Source organism: Ovis aries, chromosome 7 (genome assembly GCF_016772045.2).
Source record: "Ovis aries strain OAR_USU_Benz2616 breed Rambouillet chromosome 7, ARS-UI_Ramb_v3.0, whole genome shotgun sequence".
NCBI lineage: Eukaryota > Metazoa > Chordata > Mammalia > Artiodactyla > Bovidae > Ovis > Ovis aries.
The window spans coordinates 41,838,622-41,852,791 of NC_056060.1; the positions used below are offsets into that span (position 1 = coordinate 41,838,622).

The following is a 14,170-nucleotide window of genomic DNA, read 5'->3' on the forward strand; positions in this document are numbered from 1 at the left end:
TCCCACACTAGAACGTTTAATTATCCCTCTTTAAAAAAAAAAATGGTGGAATAGGCAAAGGGCAGAAAGAGGTTATGCTCTAGAGTTTTGCTACTTACCAGTCATAAAGATTCTTAAAAGCAGTTCAATGACTACTTTTTTTCTAAGTTAGCAATTTGTTTTGAAAATCTCATCTTGCATCTCAAATTATTTTCATCTATCTTAGTTTATCAGACAGGCAATTCTGGGACGTAAGGTGATATTCCAGAATATTTGGGAATTGAAGTACATGGAATGAAAGGATTTATTCAAGACAATGAAGAAATAGTATATGTATCGCATGCCAATCAAATGTGGGGCAAGGGAAAGAAGGCATTGCATTTGGTCAGTGAGGCATGCCACTTCACATTTGTGGACACATTCAGCAGACACAGAGCTCAATGGAAGACATGCAACAAATATGACCAAGTACTAAACTCATGAGGAAGTACCCCCAGGCATGTGAGAAGGGAAAAAGGCCCTCTAAGACAAAACCAGAATTAAATGTTATCATGAAACTTCAGAGCCACTATCCATTGCCTTAAATTTAAATTTCTGAGGTGGGTTATTACCCATTTTGAAATATTTCTAGTTATAGATTTAGAAAACCCACCACTTTATGATCCCCTGATTTTGTATCAGTGGGATGATTTTCTTCACTATGTCTTTAAATATTGAGGGAAATCCTGATGGAAATGTAAACAGATGTATTCCAGAGTTAAATGAAATTGAATACTGGCTCTTAAGTATTTATTAACTGTCACAGTAGTAGAAATGATTACATGAAAAAGGGGTTTAATGAGATGTCTCCATGCTATGAAATTCATTGAAAGAGAATGTTCTACCTTCACACACTATCTCAGGCAGAGAACTGCACCCTTCTCTGCTAGTTCCAACCACAGAGTTCTAGGTACAGGTTAGCCACAGATAAAACAAAAACAAAAGAGAATTACAGGAGTTAGAGAAAGGAAATATGAGTTATAAAGAGAAAGAACAGCACAAAACAGGGTATATTATATACTTTAACATATATGCTCCAGTCAGTAGGAACTTAAAAAGACCAACATTTACATTTCTCTGTATATAAATTTTACAGATATTAAAATGTCAAACAGCTCTTAATTTTGCAGCCACTTCCTCTTCTATTGTAATTTGGTTGGTTTATGAGCTTGCTTCTTTACCTCAATTCATTCCAATATAATAATTCAGAAGATTTCAAGTGTAGTATGGAATAGACCTGATGTTAAATGCCTTGTGGAGATGCAGGATATAAACCACAAAACTATTGGCTATCAGAGGTACACATCAGACTATAAGAACTGCTAACAATCTTTAACTTTTTCTTTAAGTGTTCAAAACAAATTGTTTATGGAACATTGCCTCATATAGTTAAAAAAACCATGGAGTGGGAGGCGAATTCTTCCATTTCCTTGTCTAATAATTTGGGATCTTTAATTGCCTTGGGGTAAGGGTATATGTTATATTAATAATGAGTTTAAACTATCATATAGGGATGAGAAGAAATTCCTTCCCCCAAGGGAGTACATACATCAGATAGAATCACCTAGAAAGCTTTCCCTAAATTACTTGATACCAAAGATTCTGATGTAGGACTATCTCCCTGCCTGCCTACTGTCCCTCCCCTAAACCTGATAAGAATCCATGCTGGAGTGAGAGGAATGTACCTATCCCCAGGTGAGCTGGGCAAAAAAAAATGGTATGAAAAACCACTGTACATCCTGAAATTTGGCCTAATCTTTAGATATCACAGCATAAACAAAAATTCAATTTATAGGCCCAGTGGGAAGGGGAAATGAAGAGTTATTGCTTAATGGTTAGAGTTTCTGTTTGGGGTGATGAAAAGGTTTTAGAAGTAGTGGTGACATTGTGAATGTAATTAATGCCAGTAAATGCCACTTAACAAAATTTGCCATTTTAATAATTCATGTATATATATATTTCTATATATATAACCGCTGAATTAGACACTTTAAATGAATGAATTATGTAGTGAATTACATTTAATAAAGCTGCTAAAGAATTATGTCTGCACAGAGTCCACAGCTCAGTCTTATTTCAATGGAAGTTTCATTAGAATAGTGTATGAGGTGTTCTTTACAGTGTTCCAGTTAAAATTTCATGCTTTTTCTTTTTTCAGCTCCAGTGACAAGAACACTCAATCTCCCTCATCCATTACCAAATATTTACTACTAGATCAGGGAGAAAAGTAATGAGGGGAAATTGCTTATGATGATTAATCATGTAAAGTATGATTGGGAGAGAAGGGGCCAAAGAGAGCCGGTGGAAGAAGACTCAGCCTGTTGGAAGAGCATTTGGAAGAGCATATACTTAATCAAACAGTGATTAAGTATACCCTGTTACTTTTCAGTTTGGTACTAGACATGTCATATGTGGCTTCAGATATCTCATTCATTAGAGTATATAATTATTTCATCAGAAAAGCATATCTACATCTAAACACAGCCTACAGCTCAAAGTTTTAATAAATACATTTATTATATGCAGAAAGAAAAGCAAATATGGTTTGGATTTCATTCTTTACAGTTTCACTAATCTCCCTATTAGTAGATAAATCAGAGAACATAAAATTGACAGAAACCTTAGTGGTCATTTAAATATAAATGCGATATGTTTGCCCATATTTCATATTTAAAAACCAAGCATCTATTGAAATATAATTACCTTTGCATGTGTCCAGCTTCACGAAAGAAAATATTTACACATCTCTCTTCCTATAATTCTGGCTTTAAAATATTTGTATACACAGAACTTTTTTTTTCATTCATTCATTTATTGTGTCTTCATGAGCCAGACACTGTTCAGATGCCTTATTTGACATATCAACATTTATAATCTATTTTATAATAATTACACCCTTGCTGATTTAAATTTCTTTTCTTCTTTTCTTTCTCACTTGTTTCCAAAAATACAGCTGAGTTGGGCTTTAAAAAATGAAAGTTCAATTCAGCTGTTCAGTCGTGTCCGACTCTGTGACCCCAAGGACTGCAGCACGCCAGGCTTCCCTGCCCATCACCAACTCCTGGAGTTTACTCAAACTCCTGTTCATTGAGTCAGTGATGCCATCCAACCATCTCATCCTCTGTTGTCCCCTCCTCCACCCGCCTTCCATCTTTCCCAGCATCAGGGTCTTTTCAAATGTACACAGAACTTTTTAAGAGCACAGAAAGATTTTTTACCTGTACCTCTCTACCTTATATAAATGTTCAGTTCAGTACACAGGTCATCAAATGCTGGAGTAACTAATATTTTTATTACCCAAAGTAAAGTACCTCAATGAAATTTTTACTTATTAAGGAAGATTTTACATAAATTGTTTTATATCCTATAATTGCACTTGGTGTTCAGAAAGCAATCTATTAGACTAGAAACTCAATGTCCAAGCTGACAAGTTTTACAAATCCACTTTTATATTTAACAGATGTACCTCTCCCAAGGCAGTGCTGGGTTACAAATATAGAAATGAACAATGGCAACACTTGAAAATTAAATGTCTAAATGCTAATGCTCTTAAACTCCCGGAATGTACTTCCTAACTGAATAGGCTGTAACAGAGCACATCACATCTATAAAACACTACACTGCAGGAGGTATTGGGAAACTATTAAAACCACAGCATTGGCGAGAGAGCTCCGAGGCTCCTGGTCAGTACTGGTCAGAGTCCCTGCCCCTTGAATTTGTTGAGGCACAGGTCCTTGCATTTTAGGATAGTCAACATTATTATTATCCCTTCTTCTGTGAAGCAGTATATATTCCTATGGCTGTGTAATTAGCAAAAATATCTATCAAACTTGGTAAGACCAACCAAAGAGTCCAGCTTGGCAATGTACTTAGATTTTCACTGTTTTCTTAATAGGAATTTAATGCTATGCTAGCCTCTCTCAACAAATGGGTCCTTCATGGATTAAAATATTCTTCATATCTCAGGTCACTTCCCTTAAAAACTTACCTCCATTAGCTGTTCATCCAGTTTTACTTGTTTCTTTTTCAGGCCTTCATTTTCCAAATGAATTGTTTCTAATTCTCGCTCAAGGGATTTCATCTGACTAACCTGTTGAAAAACATAAAACTCCCTTAAAAAAAAGTAAGCAACCTGAATTGCTTACTTTTTTTTGACAAATTTACACTAATCAGAAATCTCAACTCTTGGAAGAAAGCTGAGTTCATTCATCAAGGGAAAACAATGAATAATTCAGTGCACTGATTGTACCTCACATAGAACAGAGTCCTAAGGCAGGTAGCTTTCAAACTTCAATGCCACTCACTGTGCGAAATACATTTTATCTTGCAACCCAGTACATCCACACACCCCCACATGTACATACATGCATAATCAGCTGTAAGTATACATCACTAAAAGAAAACTTCCATGAAATAATACTTATCCCTACTACAAGCCACGTACTTTGATATTTTATAGTATATTTTATTAAAGATGCTGTCACAACATTGTAAAGAAACTATAATAAAAGTTTTTTTAAATGCTGGTATTTCACTAAACTGAATTCATTATCATCTATGGATCTGCAGTAGGGGAAAACATCTGAAAACATAGTACACAAAACCTGATTTATTTAACTCTTTTCTCAATTTTAAAGAAGAAATTTGAAAATTTTATGAGGATCCACTTTTGGAATTCTCTTTGGTATAGAATCTTATGAGAATCTAATGAGCTAGAGGACACTCAAGGATTCAGAATATTGCTAAGTAGAAAACATATGACACAATTCTAGAACGCTGATCTTTGCCTCCATTAAAAGAGCTGAGGAGTGTAGCAAGAACTGTTAAATGGAATTCGGGTGTATGCTTTTCAGGCACACTTCAATTCATTGTTATTTTAAAACCTATCGTTAGACTTTCCCCTTGGTAAGCAGCTGGATGAAACCCAACATCTTTCTGAAAAGTTTACTTGAATATAACCTAGACTTTAAATGACATAATTATGGAACCATGCTTTTATTTGCACTGGGAAACTAAAAAATTCATGTGACTCACTTTACTGTGGTTGTCTGGAACCGAACCCGGAATATCTCCAAGGTGTGCCTGTAGTGAAAACTCTTGAGTTTTAGTTTAGAAAAAGAAAGAAAGGAAAACAAATACCAAGAACTCCCACAGTAACGCTGGTCTAGAACTCAAACTTAATGTAACAAAGAAAACAAAGCAAAGGGAATCGTGTTACAGAGGTTTAACCATGTGGTAGCCAGCCTCTAAGCAGTCTGAGTGATCCCTATCTCACACCCTTGCCTGGTCCCCTGCCCCCACTATACCTGAGTTAGTCTGTGTGACCTATAGAATACAGAAGTGATGTTGTGTGACTTCTGAGATTGGTTTATAAAACATATTACAGTTTCCATCGTGGTCTTCTGGAATCTCTCTCTTGCATCACTCATTGCCACATCCTGAGAAAAGGTCCAGGTAGGGAGTGCCTGAGCCTCTGGCAATCAGCCAGCAAAAAACAGAAGCTTCTTCCTAACATGTTATCTGAATAAATCTGGAAGTGGATGATCTCTAGCACCAGTGAAGCCTTTGGATATTGCAGCCTCAGCTAATATCTAGACAGCAATCTCAGGAAAGACCTTGAGCCAAAATCATTCCATTAAGCTGCTTCCAAATTCCTGACCTACAGAAACTGAGACATGAATGTTTTGTCTTTCTATTATACGGCAGTAGTTAACCAAATTAAAATGTTCCTAATATTCAGGTATATATGTTTTACTAACTTAGAAAGGTTTATATACTAATGAAGATGATTAACCATCTTCTTTATGAAAACTTAAATTGCTCCTTTTTAGCAATCATTCAATCAAAAAGAACTATGATACTGCTTTGACAAGATGACAAAAGTACAGATAAAAGGAAGAACCAAAATATGCCATTAGTCATTTCTTTGGAAGCACACAGGGGAAGAAACATACATTTAGAGATGCATCAGAGTCAGCATATAACCACGTGGTAGTAACTCAAAAACTCACCTTCCTGTTAGTAGGAGATCGCTCCTTTTGAAACTGTTCACATTCTCTCTTTAAGCTCAACTTCTCCTGCTCTGTGGGCTTCACAGTACCTGACGAATTTAGATGTTTTTGGTGCTTAGGAGAAGGAAGGTTGGATTCCAGCTGATGGACCTAACAAGAACCAGTATAACAGGAAGAAATGCTAATATAATCACCCAGCCAGGAAAAACAAAAAGCTAACATAAGGAAAGTTTTTATTCAGTGCTTGGGTTTTGTTGTATTAAAAAAGCTTTTTCCAGTCAAGTCTGCCAATTTTTGAAGCTAGCTTTTTTGGATTTCCAAAGATCCTTTCTAGGTTAATCTATTTTTAGCCTGATCCAACACTAAGCATCAGGGAAGAGGGGACTTCTGGCTCAGCCAAAGCACTGGGAATCAATAGAGCCATGTGGCCACCAAGCAAACAGATGTAATCTGTAGGCACCTATGTGCCTAACATGCGCATAACTTTTAGGAGTGAAGGGGGTGACAGTTCCTCTGACTCTGTATTGGCCTGTTCACACCTGAACAGTGCATTTACATCAGCTAGGTTCCATGAAGACAGCGACCATGTTTAGTCTTGTTCAACACTGCAACTTTAGTGATAGTAGTTTCTGGCACAGGGTAGGAGTTCTAGTGAGTATTTGTGACTCCTAGGAGTTCTTTCTCAAAAGAGATATTTAAGCATAGGTTAAAAATAGTTGCTTGTTCATATTGATGTATGGCAGAAACCAACACAGTATTGTAAAGGAATTATCCTTCAATGTAAAGTGGGAATTTGCTGTATGACACAGGGAACCGAAAGGCAGTGCTCTGTGACAATTTAGAGGAGTGGGAGAGAGTTTCAAGAGGGAGGAGTCATATATATACTTATGGCTGATTCATGTTGATGTATGGCAGAAACTATCACAATATTGTAAAGCAGTTATCTTCCAGTTAAAAATAAAATACAATTTTAAAAAAATGCAAATAAATAAATAATATCTCAATTTAAATAAATAAATAATTTCTTGACTACTCAGCAGAGGTAAAGAATTTAAACATCAGCTGAAAAACATGATCTTTAAATACCATTCTAACCTTGAAATGCTGAGTCTTTAAAGAGAGGCAACTTTTCCTCTTACAAGGAGTTAGATCAACAAGATCTGAGTTTAGTTTTGCCATTTTTGTACTATCAGTCTTGGTGGCTAGCCTATTTGAATGAGGAATATATGGTTAACATAATTTCCATTTATAAAATCACAGATTTAATATAGAACTGCTTATACAAAAAATAGTATATAAACATATCATGATAAAATTATATTGCAAGTAAATGATAAATTATACATTCTTAAAATAAGTCTGCCACACCAGAATACTCAAATCCATACCCTAGAATCACTGCAATCATATCAAACAATGACTTTCAAACCTAGGCTACCACGTGCAACTTTTCAAGTTACCTTTTCCCGGGAGTGTATGAGTTCTGGTTTGGTATTCTGTACCATGGTTTGGACTCTCTCATTCTCTTGCCAAAGTAGCTGTTGTTCCTCGTTTATCAGGTGATCCAGCTTGTCCCAGGACAGCCTTTGCTGTTGGTTATGGAATCCTGATGGATGGGTGCCTATTTCTGGGGCCCGGTTCTTAAGAGAGAATTAACAGAGTTAAGCCTTAAAAAACAAGCTGATTTTTTGTTTGAGTGTCTTCTAATGTGAGTGAGCACAGGTATATATAGATAAAAGTAAAACAATATTCTTGAGTTTTTTATTTTAAAAAAGGTTTGGAAATTCTGTTTTAAATGGTCTTTGGCAAAACAGCTCTATCAGATCTAATAGCAAAGCTGATTGTAGGGCAATGCCAGGTTCCACATAGGACCCAAGTGCATAGAGACTAAGTGTCCTTAAAGATTACCTCATTCTTATGAAGTTATGCTTTGAATCCATATAAGCATTCTTTTGGTAAACATAGGACACAAAGAGAACTCTGAAATGCACAGCTAACTTGAAAGGGTTCACATGCCAAACTCTAGTTTCCTTTTCACATATGCAATCATATCCTTTTTTAGAATCCAAAGCATGTATCATCCATATAATTGAGACTTGAACTCAGGAATATGCTTTAAGCTACCTCAGTGCTTTTTTTTGCTCCTGAAAGATGCTTTAAAAAATATTTTTTTAAGGTATCACAACTAGGTAAGCCTTTTGCTTTTCAAGCCAAAACATGAAAAAGAAAAAAAATGGTACAGTCTCATTTTGAAAAACATTTCAGCCCCAAAGTCACTTTTTAAAATGGAAACAACTATTATTTTTTTTTAAAAAGCCACAGTTAAAAAAAAAGTATCAGCAAGAGATAAAGTAGCTGAATTTAGCACCAGTTTTTATGGTAGGACAAAATCTTAACATCTATCCAAGGCTGACATACATCAATTCAGTTCAGTCACTTAGTCATGTCCGATTCTTTGTGACACCATGAACCGCAGCACACCAGGCCTCCCTGTCCATCACCAACTCCTTCGAGTTCACTCAAACTCATGTCCTTTGAGTCAGTGATGCCATTCAACCATCTCATCCTCTGTCATCCCCTTGTCCTCCCGCCTTCAATCTTTCCCAGTATCAGGGTCTTTTCAAATGAGATAGCTCTTCTCGTCAGGTGGCCAAAGTATTGGAGTTTCAGCTTCAGCATCAGTCCTTCCAATGAATATTCAGGACTGATCTCCTTTAGGATGGACTGATTGGATCTCTTCACAGTCTAAGGGACTCTCAAGAGTCTTCTCCAACACCACAGTTCAAAAGCATCAATTCTTCGGTGCTCAGCTTTCTTTATAGTCCAACTCTCACATCCATACATGACTACTGGAAAAACCATATCCTTGACTAGATGGACCTTTGTTGGCAAAGTGATGTCTCTGCTTTTTAATATGCTGTCTACATATATTGTTCTTAATTTATTTGCAAACAGATGAAGCAGCATTGTGATATATTAAAATGAGACACTTTCTATAATATCAAAATGTTTTTACCCATGGTCTTTTGACTTGCACAATATAAAAAATTACCTTGTCACTATGGTTCCATTCATGTGAAGTTCAGAAACAAGCATCCCTAACCTATGATGGCAGAAGGTAGAGAAGTTGTTCCCTTGGGGTTGTCAACTGAAGAGGACGCAAGAGAGCCTACTGGGTGCTGGAAATGTTCTTTATTTTGAGCTAGGAGGTGGTTACACAAACATACCTACACACATTTCTAGGTAAAATACACATTTATATATAGATACATATATATGTGTAAAAATAAGTTATAAACTAAAACTGTGTGCATTTTACTGTATAAAGTTATACCTCAATAAAGAAAAGAAATTACCTTGTCACTGGCATTCTGAAGTTGCTTGTGTAGAGACATCACTTCTTGCTTTAAAGCCTCCTTTTCCTGCTGAGTCACTCGTAGATCAGATTTAATTCGGGACATTTGTAGGTTTACATTCTGAAGAGTGTCTTCTAAATTCTGAACCTACATCAGAACAAATGACAAATCCTCATGGTCTCAGGTATAGCATGTGCATGTATGAATGAACTAAGACACAGAACTTCAAAGTCCCTTCTGTTTCTACTTACTATATCCAGCTCTTTTCAGTTGCTCAGGGAAAACCAGGATATTATGTATCTTTACAGGATGTTACGTTATATTTAAGAGAATAATGAAATATACCTTGAGCAAGGTATTGCTGGTACAGTCATCTAGTGTATTACCAAGTGATATCTTACAGAACCAAGGAGTACCAGCTGGCATCACAATAGATAATTTTACTGAATTTTGCAGAAATTACATTTTAGACTGTGGTGGTGTTTTGCAAAGGACCTCTCAGTTTAAAATAAAACCATATCTTTGTAGAACCCTACTCCATGCTAATATCTCATTTATATTTCAATTTTTAAAATTTTAAATTGGTAAATGGAATGTCAATAGATATCTTTAACTATAATAGGGCATGAACCTGCCTTAGAAATCCTAATTCTAAATTAGAAATAAGAAGTCATTTTTGCACACGATTCTTAAGCTTTCATAAATAAGTAATCTCACAGTGATGAGGCAATCTCATGATTACTTCATAATAATGAACTTTGGAGGAAACACTGTTCAACTTATTTTATTATACTGTAATGTGTGAAATATTAGTTAAATTGAACCATTCTGAACCCTTTTAGACCACATCCACTTAGAACATTGTTTCCACTTGGAGTTCTGCTGGAAGATATAGGAAAAAATTAACTATATGGATGAAACAAGAATTGTCCACATACCTTTTCCTGTGAAGCCACTAGTTGTGACTTTAAGCTTTCACTCTGGTGTTCCCAAGACTTCTGTTCTTGCTTCATAGTAGCAATTCTGTGCTCTAAAAGACTTGATTTTGCCAACTGTTTCAGGAAAAGAAAAGAGGTAATTTTTGCAAACATGTCTAGCTGCAATTCATAATTATATGCCTCCATTTACACTGAGAAGATCAAGTACCATCTTTTCACATAGTGGACTGGGGCAAGGTAAAAGACAAACGTCTCCTTGACTCTCTTTTCTACTTTAATTTTGAGGAGTCTCTTTTCTTTGGGGATTTCCAGTTTTCTTTCTCATTGCCTCATGTTTTGTGGGTGAGACATGAAGGGCTGGAAGGCAATTAGAAATCCCAAGAGTGTGCCATAATAGGAAAACAGAGTGTGTCTATTAAGGCAGATATAACAAAAGCAGTGTTTCTGGATTTGGCAAGGAAAATATAGCAGAAAAAAAAGAAACTATGCAACAGGCTTCAGATTGTTAAATACATAATATTCACGTTATATGTAAGTAAACTAGTGATATATTTAAGTAATATATATTAAGTAACAATGATTATTAAAATGAGACAATCTTTATATTACTGTATTTAATATTTATTAAACAACTAATCTAGACTCCTGTTAAAATCATGGCTTCAGCAATCTACAGATTTAATGTGATCCCTATCAAATTATTGATGACTTTTTTACATAGAACTAGAATAATCCTAAAATTTTTATGGATTATAAATACACATGTGGTAATACATATACATATGGTATATTACTCAGCCATAAAAAAGTGAAATAATGCCATCTGTAGCAACAGGGATGGGCCAAGAGATTATCATCACAAGTGAAAAGACATAGCAAGTGACAGACAAAGACAAATATTACACGATATCACTTATATGTGAAATCTAAAAAAATAATACAAATAGGCTTATTAATACAAAATAGAAACAGACTCACACATGGAAAACACACTTACGGTTACCAAAAGGGAAGAGTGGGAGGGATAAATTAGGAGTATGGGACTAACAGATATACACCACTATATATAAAATAAATAAGGATTTACTATATAGCACAGGGAATTATATTTAATATCCTGTAATAATCTATAGTGGAAAAGAATAAAAAAAAAAGAAGTACATACACACACACACACACACAGTCAAATCACTTTGCTGTATACCTGAAACTAGCACAATATTGTAACTCAACTATACTTTAATACAAGAAAAAAAAAACAAAACTAATGGCTTCAGGAGCTCTAAGGTCACAAAATGCCAGCAAAATGCTGTTCCAGGAGACTTTTAGGCTAACACAGTGGGCCCATATGCCACTGGCATTACAGAAATGTTCATTACAGTACATACCATACGATGATGGTAAAGTCTTATTTTTATTACCTTATCAACACAGATATTTAATTCTTCACTTAGAGCTTCCTTTTCTTTCAGCAGTTTTTCATTGTGGCTTAGAATACTAGAAATTTTTTGCTGGAAGTCAGAGAGATCAGGACATCTGCAGAGCTGCAAGGGATAAATAAATGAGCCCACCCATCACATCTCATGAATGTATTTATAGACAGGACATTTCATGGCTGTTGCCATTTCCCTATCTATTTCCAAGGACATATAGACTCCAGGGGACTATAATTAACTTTGACAAAAATCTTCCCCACTTCTCTCAATTCTCCAATTGACTGCCGAAATGTCTGCTCAGGAAAAATCTACCAGACATTGTGAAGTAATGGTCCCAGCCTTCTGTTTTACCTTCAGGATAAAATAAATAACATATTGCCATTCTGTCATCAATTTAACGTGGGTACATATGACAAAACATTTTCCTCATTCTTTTTTAACTAGAAAAAAAAATCTTTTTTCAATCAAGAATACAGAATTGGCAACAACCACATATAATGTATCAACCAACACAAAGTCAAGTTTAAAGATAAATCAGTCTTTTTCAGCTCATTTTACATACCCTTCACTTTGGGAGATGCTTAAATTGACTGGCTTAGAAAAATGTTGCTGGTATGGACACACTTGCTTCTTCCTCTGCATTTTATGGAATCATGATAAACCAAAAACTTTTTGTTCCTTTTCATCATCAACTTGAGCACTACTGACCCTCAGGGCCAGGTAATTTCTTGTCATGGGGGACTGTCCTATGCACTGTAGGATGGTTGACAACATCCCAGGCATTACCTATTAGATTCCAGTAGCACACACTCCCTGCCTTGTATACCCAGTGTGGAAACCAAATGTGACCCCAGATACTGCTAAATATCTTGGTGTGTGGGAGCAGTCTCCACCCACCACAAACACTGCCTTAAAGAGACTGATTGTTTCTTACACTTTTAGAGTTCATATGTTTTCCATTTCCCTCTGCTTCATCTGGCTTTCAATTTTCAATTATTTACTGTCACGATTTTATGGCCACCTTTAATGTTTTACCTGAAGGTCTTTTGGAACAGTATAACAAAACAGACGTTAAGGATTGAAGCTTGTCTTCAACCGGCAACAAATTCAGCATAATTTACAAATCTAAACAAGTCAGAAAGATGAAGAAAAATCCATGTACCTGGGCACGGGTTAATAAAGGACTTTTCTCCTTTACTCACTACCTTGCCTCCCTATCCCGAGACCCTCACAAAGCCTGGTACCAGTTTGGGTGTCTACAGACTGTCATGTGACTACTGCTGGTGCTAGTCATGTTTCTTTTCAGTGCGACAGATAATACAAACAAAACTGTTTTGTGAACAAGAAATTATTATGTCATACAGAGCAGCATGTGCTTTCTAGGTCCAAGCTGTACGGCAGCAACAGCTTGACACCATCCTACTCCTGTGATCCAAGAGTCCAGGGACGATGAACAACTTCCTACCAAAAGCAAAAGGGCTCACATGCAAGAAAAATGTGCCAAAATGATGTCCTGATCATGTTGCTGTACTCTCAGCTCTGCTCCTTTTCTTTTGATCCATAGCTTGACAAAATCACAGCACATACATTTCCCATGCTTGGACATGGGACCCATCATTATCATCCGAAAGGTTGAACAACAGAAAAAGAAGGAGAAAATTATGCCCAAGTTAATTAGGATAAATTTGGTAACAACAGTCCTGGAATACTTATATAACACAGAAGGGCCTTTTAACTTCTGGAATGTTTATAAGGGCCAACAGCTTCTGCTAGGGCAGGACAGCTATACCTTGCATAGCAGCATCTGACTGGAAAAGGTTCTTATAAAGCACCTATTAGATACCCGTACTCGATTAGGCACTGGAAGAGATACAAATTCCCTGAGTCTAACAACCTTATTAGGAAATCAAGACTTATGGGTGTCAATTAGGGATCAACGCAAACGTAACACGCCCAGGGGTACAGGCTCTATTTCAGCATTCAGAGAAGGACACCTTTATGCTCATAGGCTGGATAGATACAAGAGAGTTTTATAATCTAAAGATATCACGGTCTTAAAGTAATCCTTTGGTGAAACAAATAAAATGGAAAAACTAAATTCTCCTATTAGATATCAAGATTGCATAAACTGAGAAATTCATGTACTCACTGAAAGGTTCAGAATAAAGAATAAAATTGGATAGTGTTCAGCATATAAATTTTAAGGTGGACTTAAAATTATACTTAAAATTAGGTCTTTGCTTGAAACTCTGAAATATGCTTTTTAAAGCCAAATTCATAGGTGAGACCACATCCCTCATAATGCTTTAGAATCTATTCTTCTGCCTAAGATAGATGCCTCAAACTCACTATGAGAAAAAGGGAGAACCTGGATCTCACAAATCTGGGTGAATAGTTATTAAAGTTATTAG

The 14,170-nt window shown here is 35.9% G+C and overlaps 1 protein-coding gene across 6 annotated transcripts in view; it reads right to left on the reverse strand.

Annotated features, from left to right (window-relative positions):
* Positions 1 to 14,170, reverse strand: part of NIN (ninein) — a 103,695-nt gene that overhangs the window by 9,877 nt on the left and 79,648 nt on the right. For 4 of the 6 annotated variants that reach the window (XM_027971733.3, XM_042252313.2, XM_027971735.3 and 1 more), the window contains 6 exons: positions 11,745 to 11,867; positions 10,324 to 10,437; positions 9,386 to 9,532; positions 7,490 to 7,669; positions 6,030 to 6,179; positions 4,007 to 4,108 (listed from right to left, as the gene is read on the reverse strand). In XM_027971733.3, the coding sequence (XP_027827534.2) occupies positions 4,007 to 4,108; positions 6,030 to 6,179; positions 7,490 to 7,669; positions 9,386 to 9,532; positions 10,324 to 10,437; positions 11,745 to 11,867 (816 nt within the window). Of the gene's footprint in view, positions 1 to 863; positions 925 to 4,006; positions 4,109 to 5,052; positions 5,101 to 6,029; positions 6,180 to 7,489; positions 7,670 to 9,385; positions 9,533 to 10,323; positions 10,438 to 11,744; positions 11,868 to 14,170 lie in introns of all 6 variants that reach the window. The other 2 variants (XM_012181333.5, XM_027971736.3) reach the window with 2 other exon arrangements.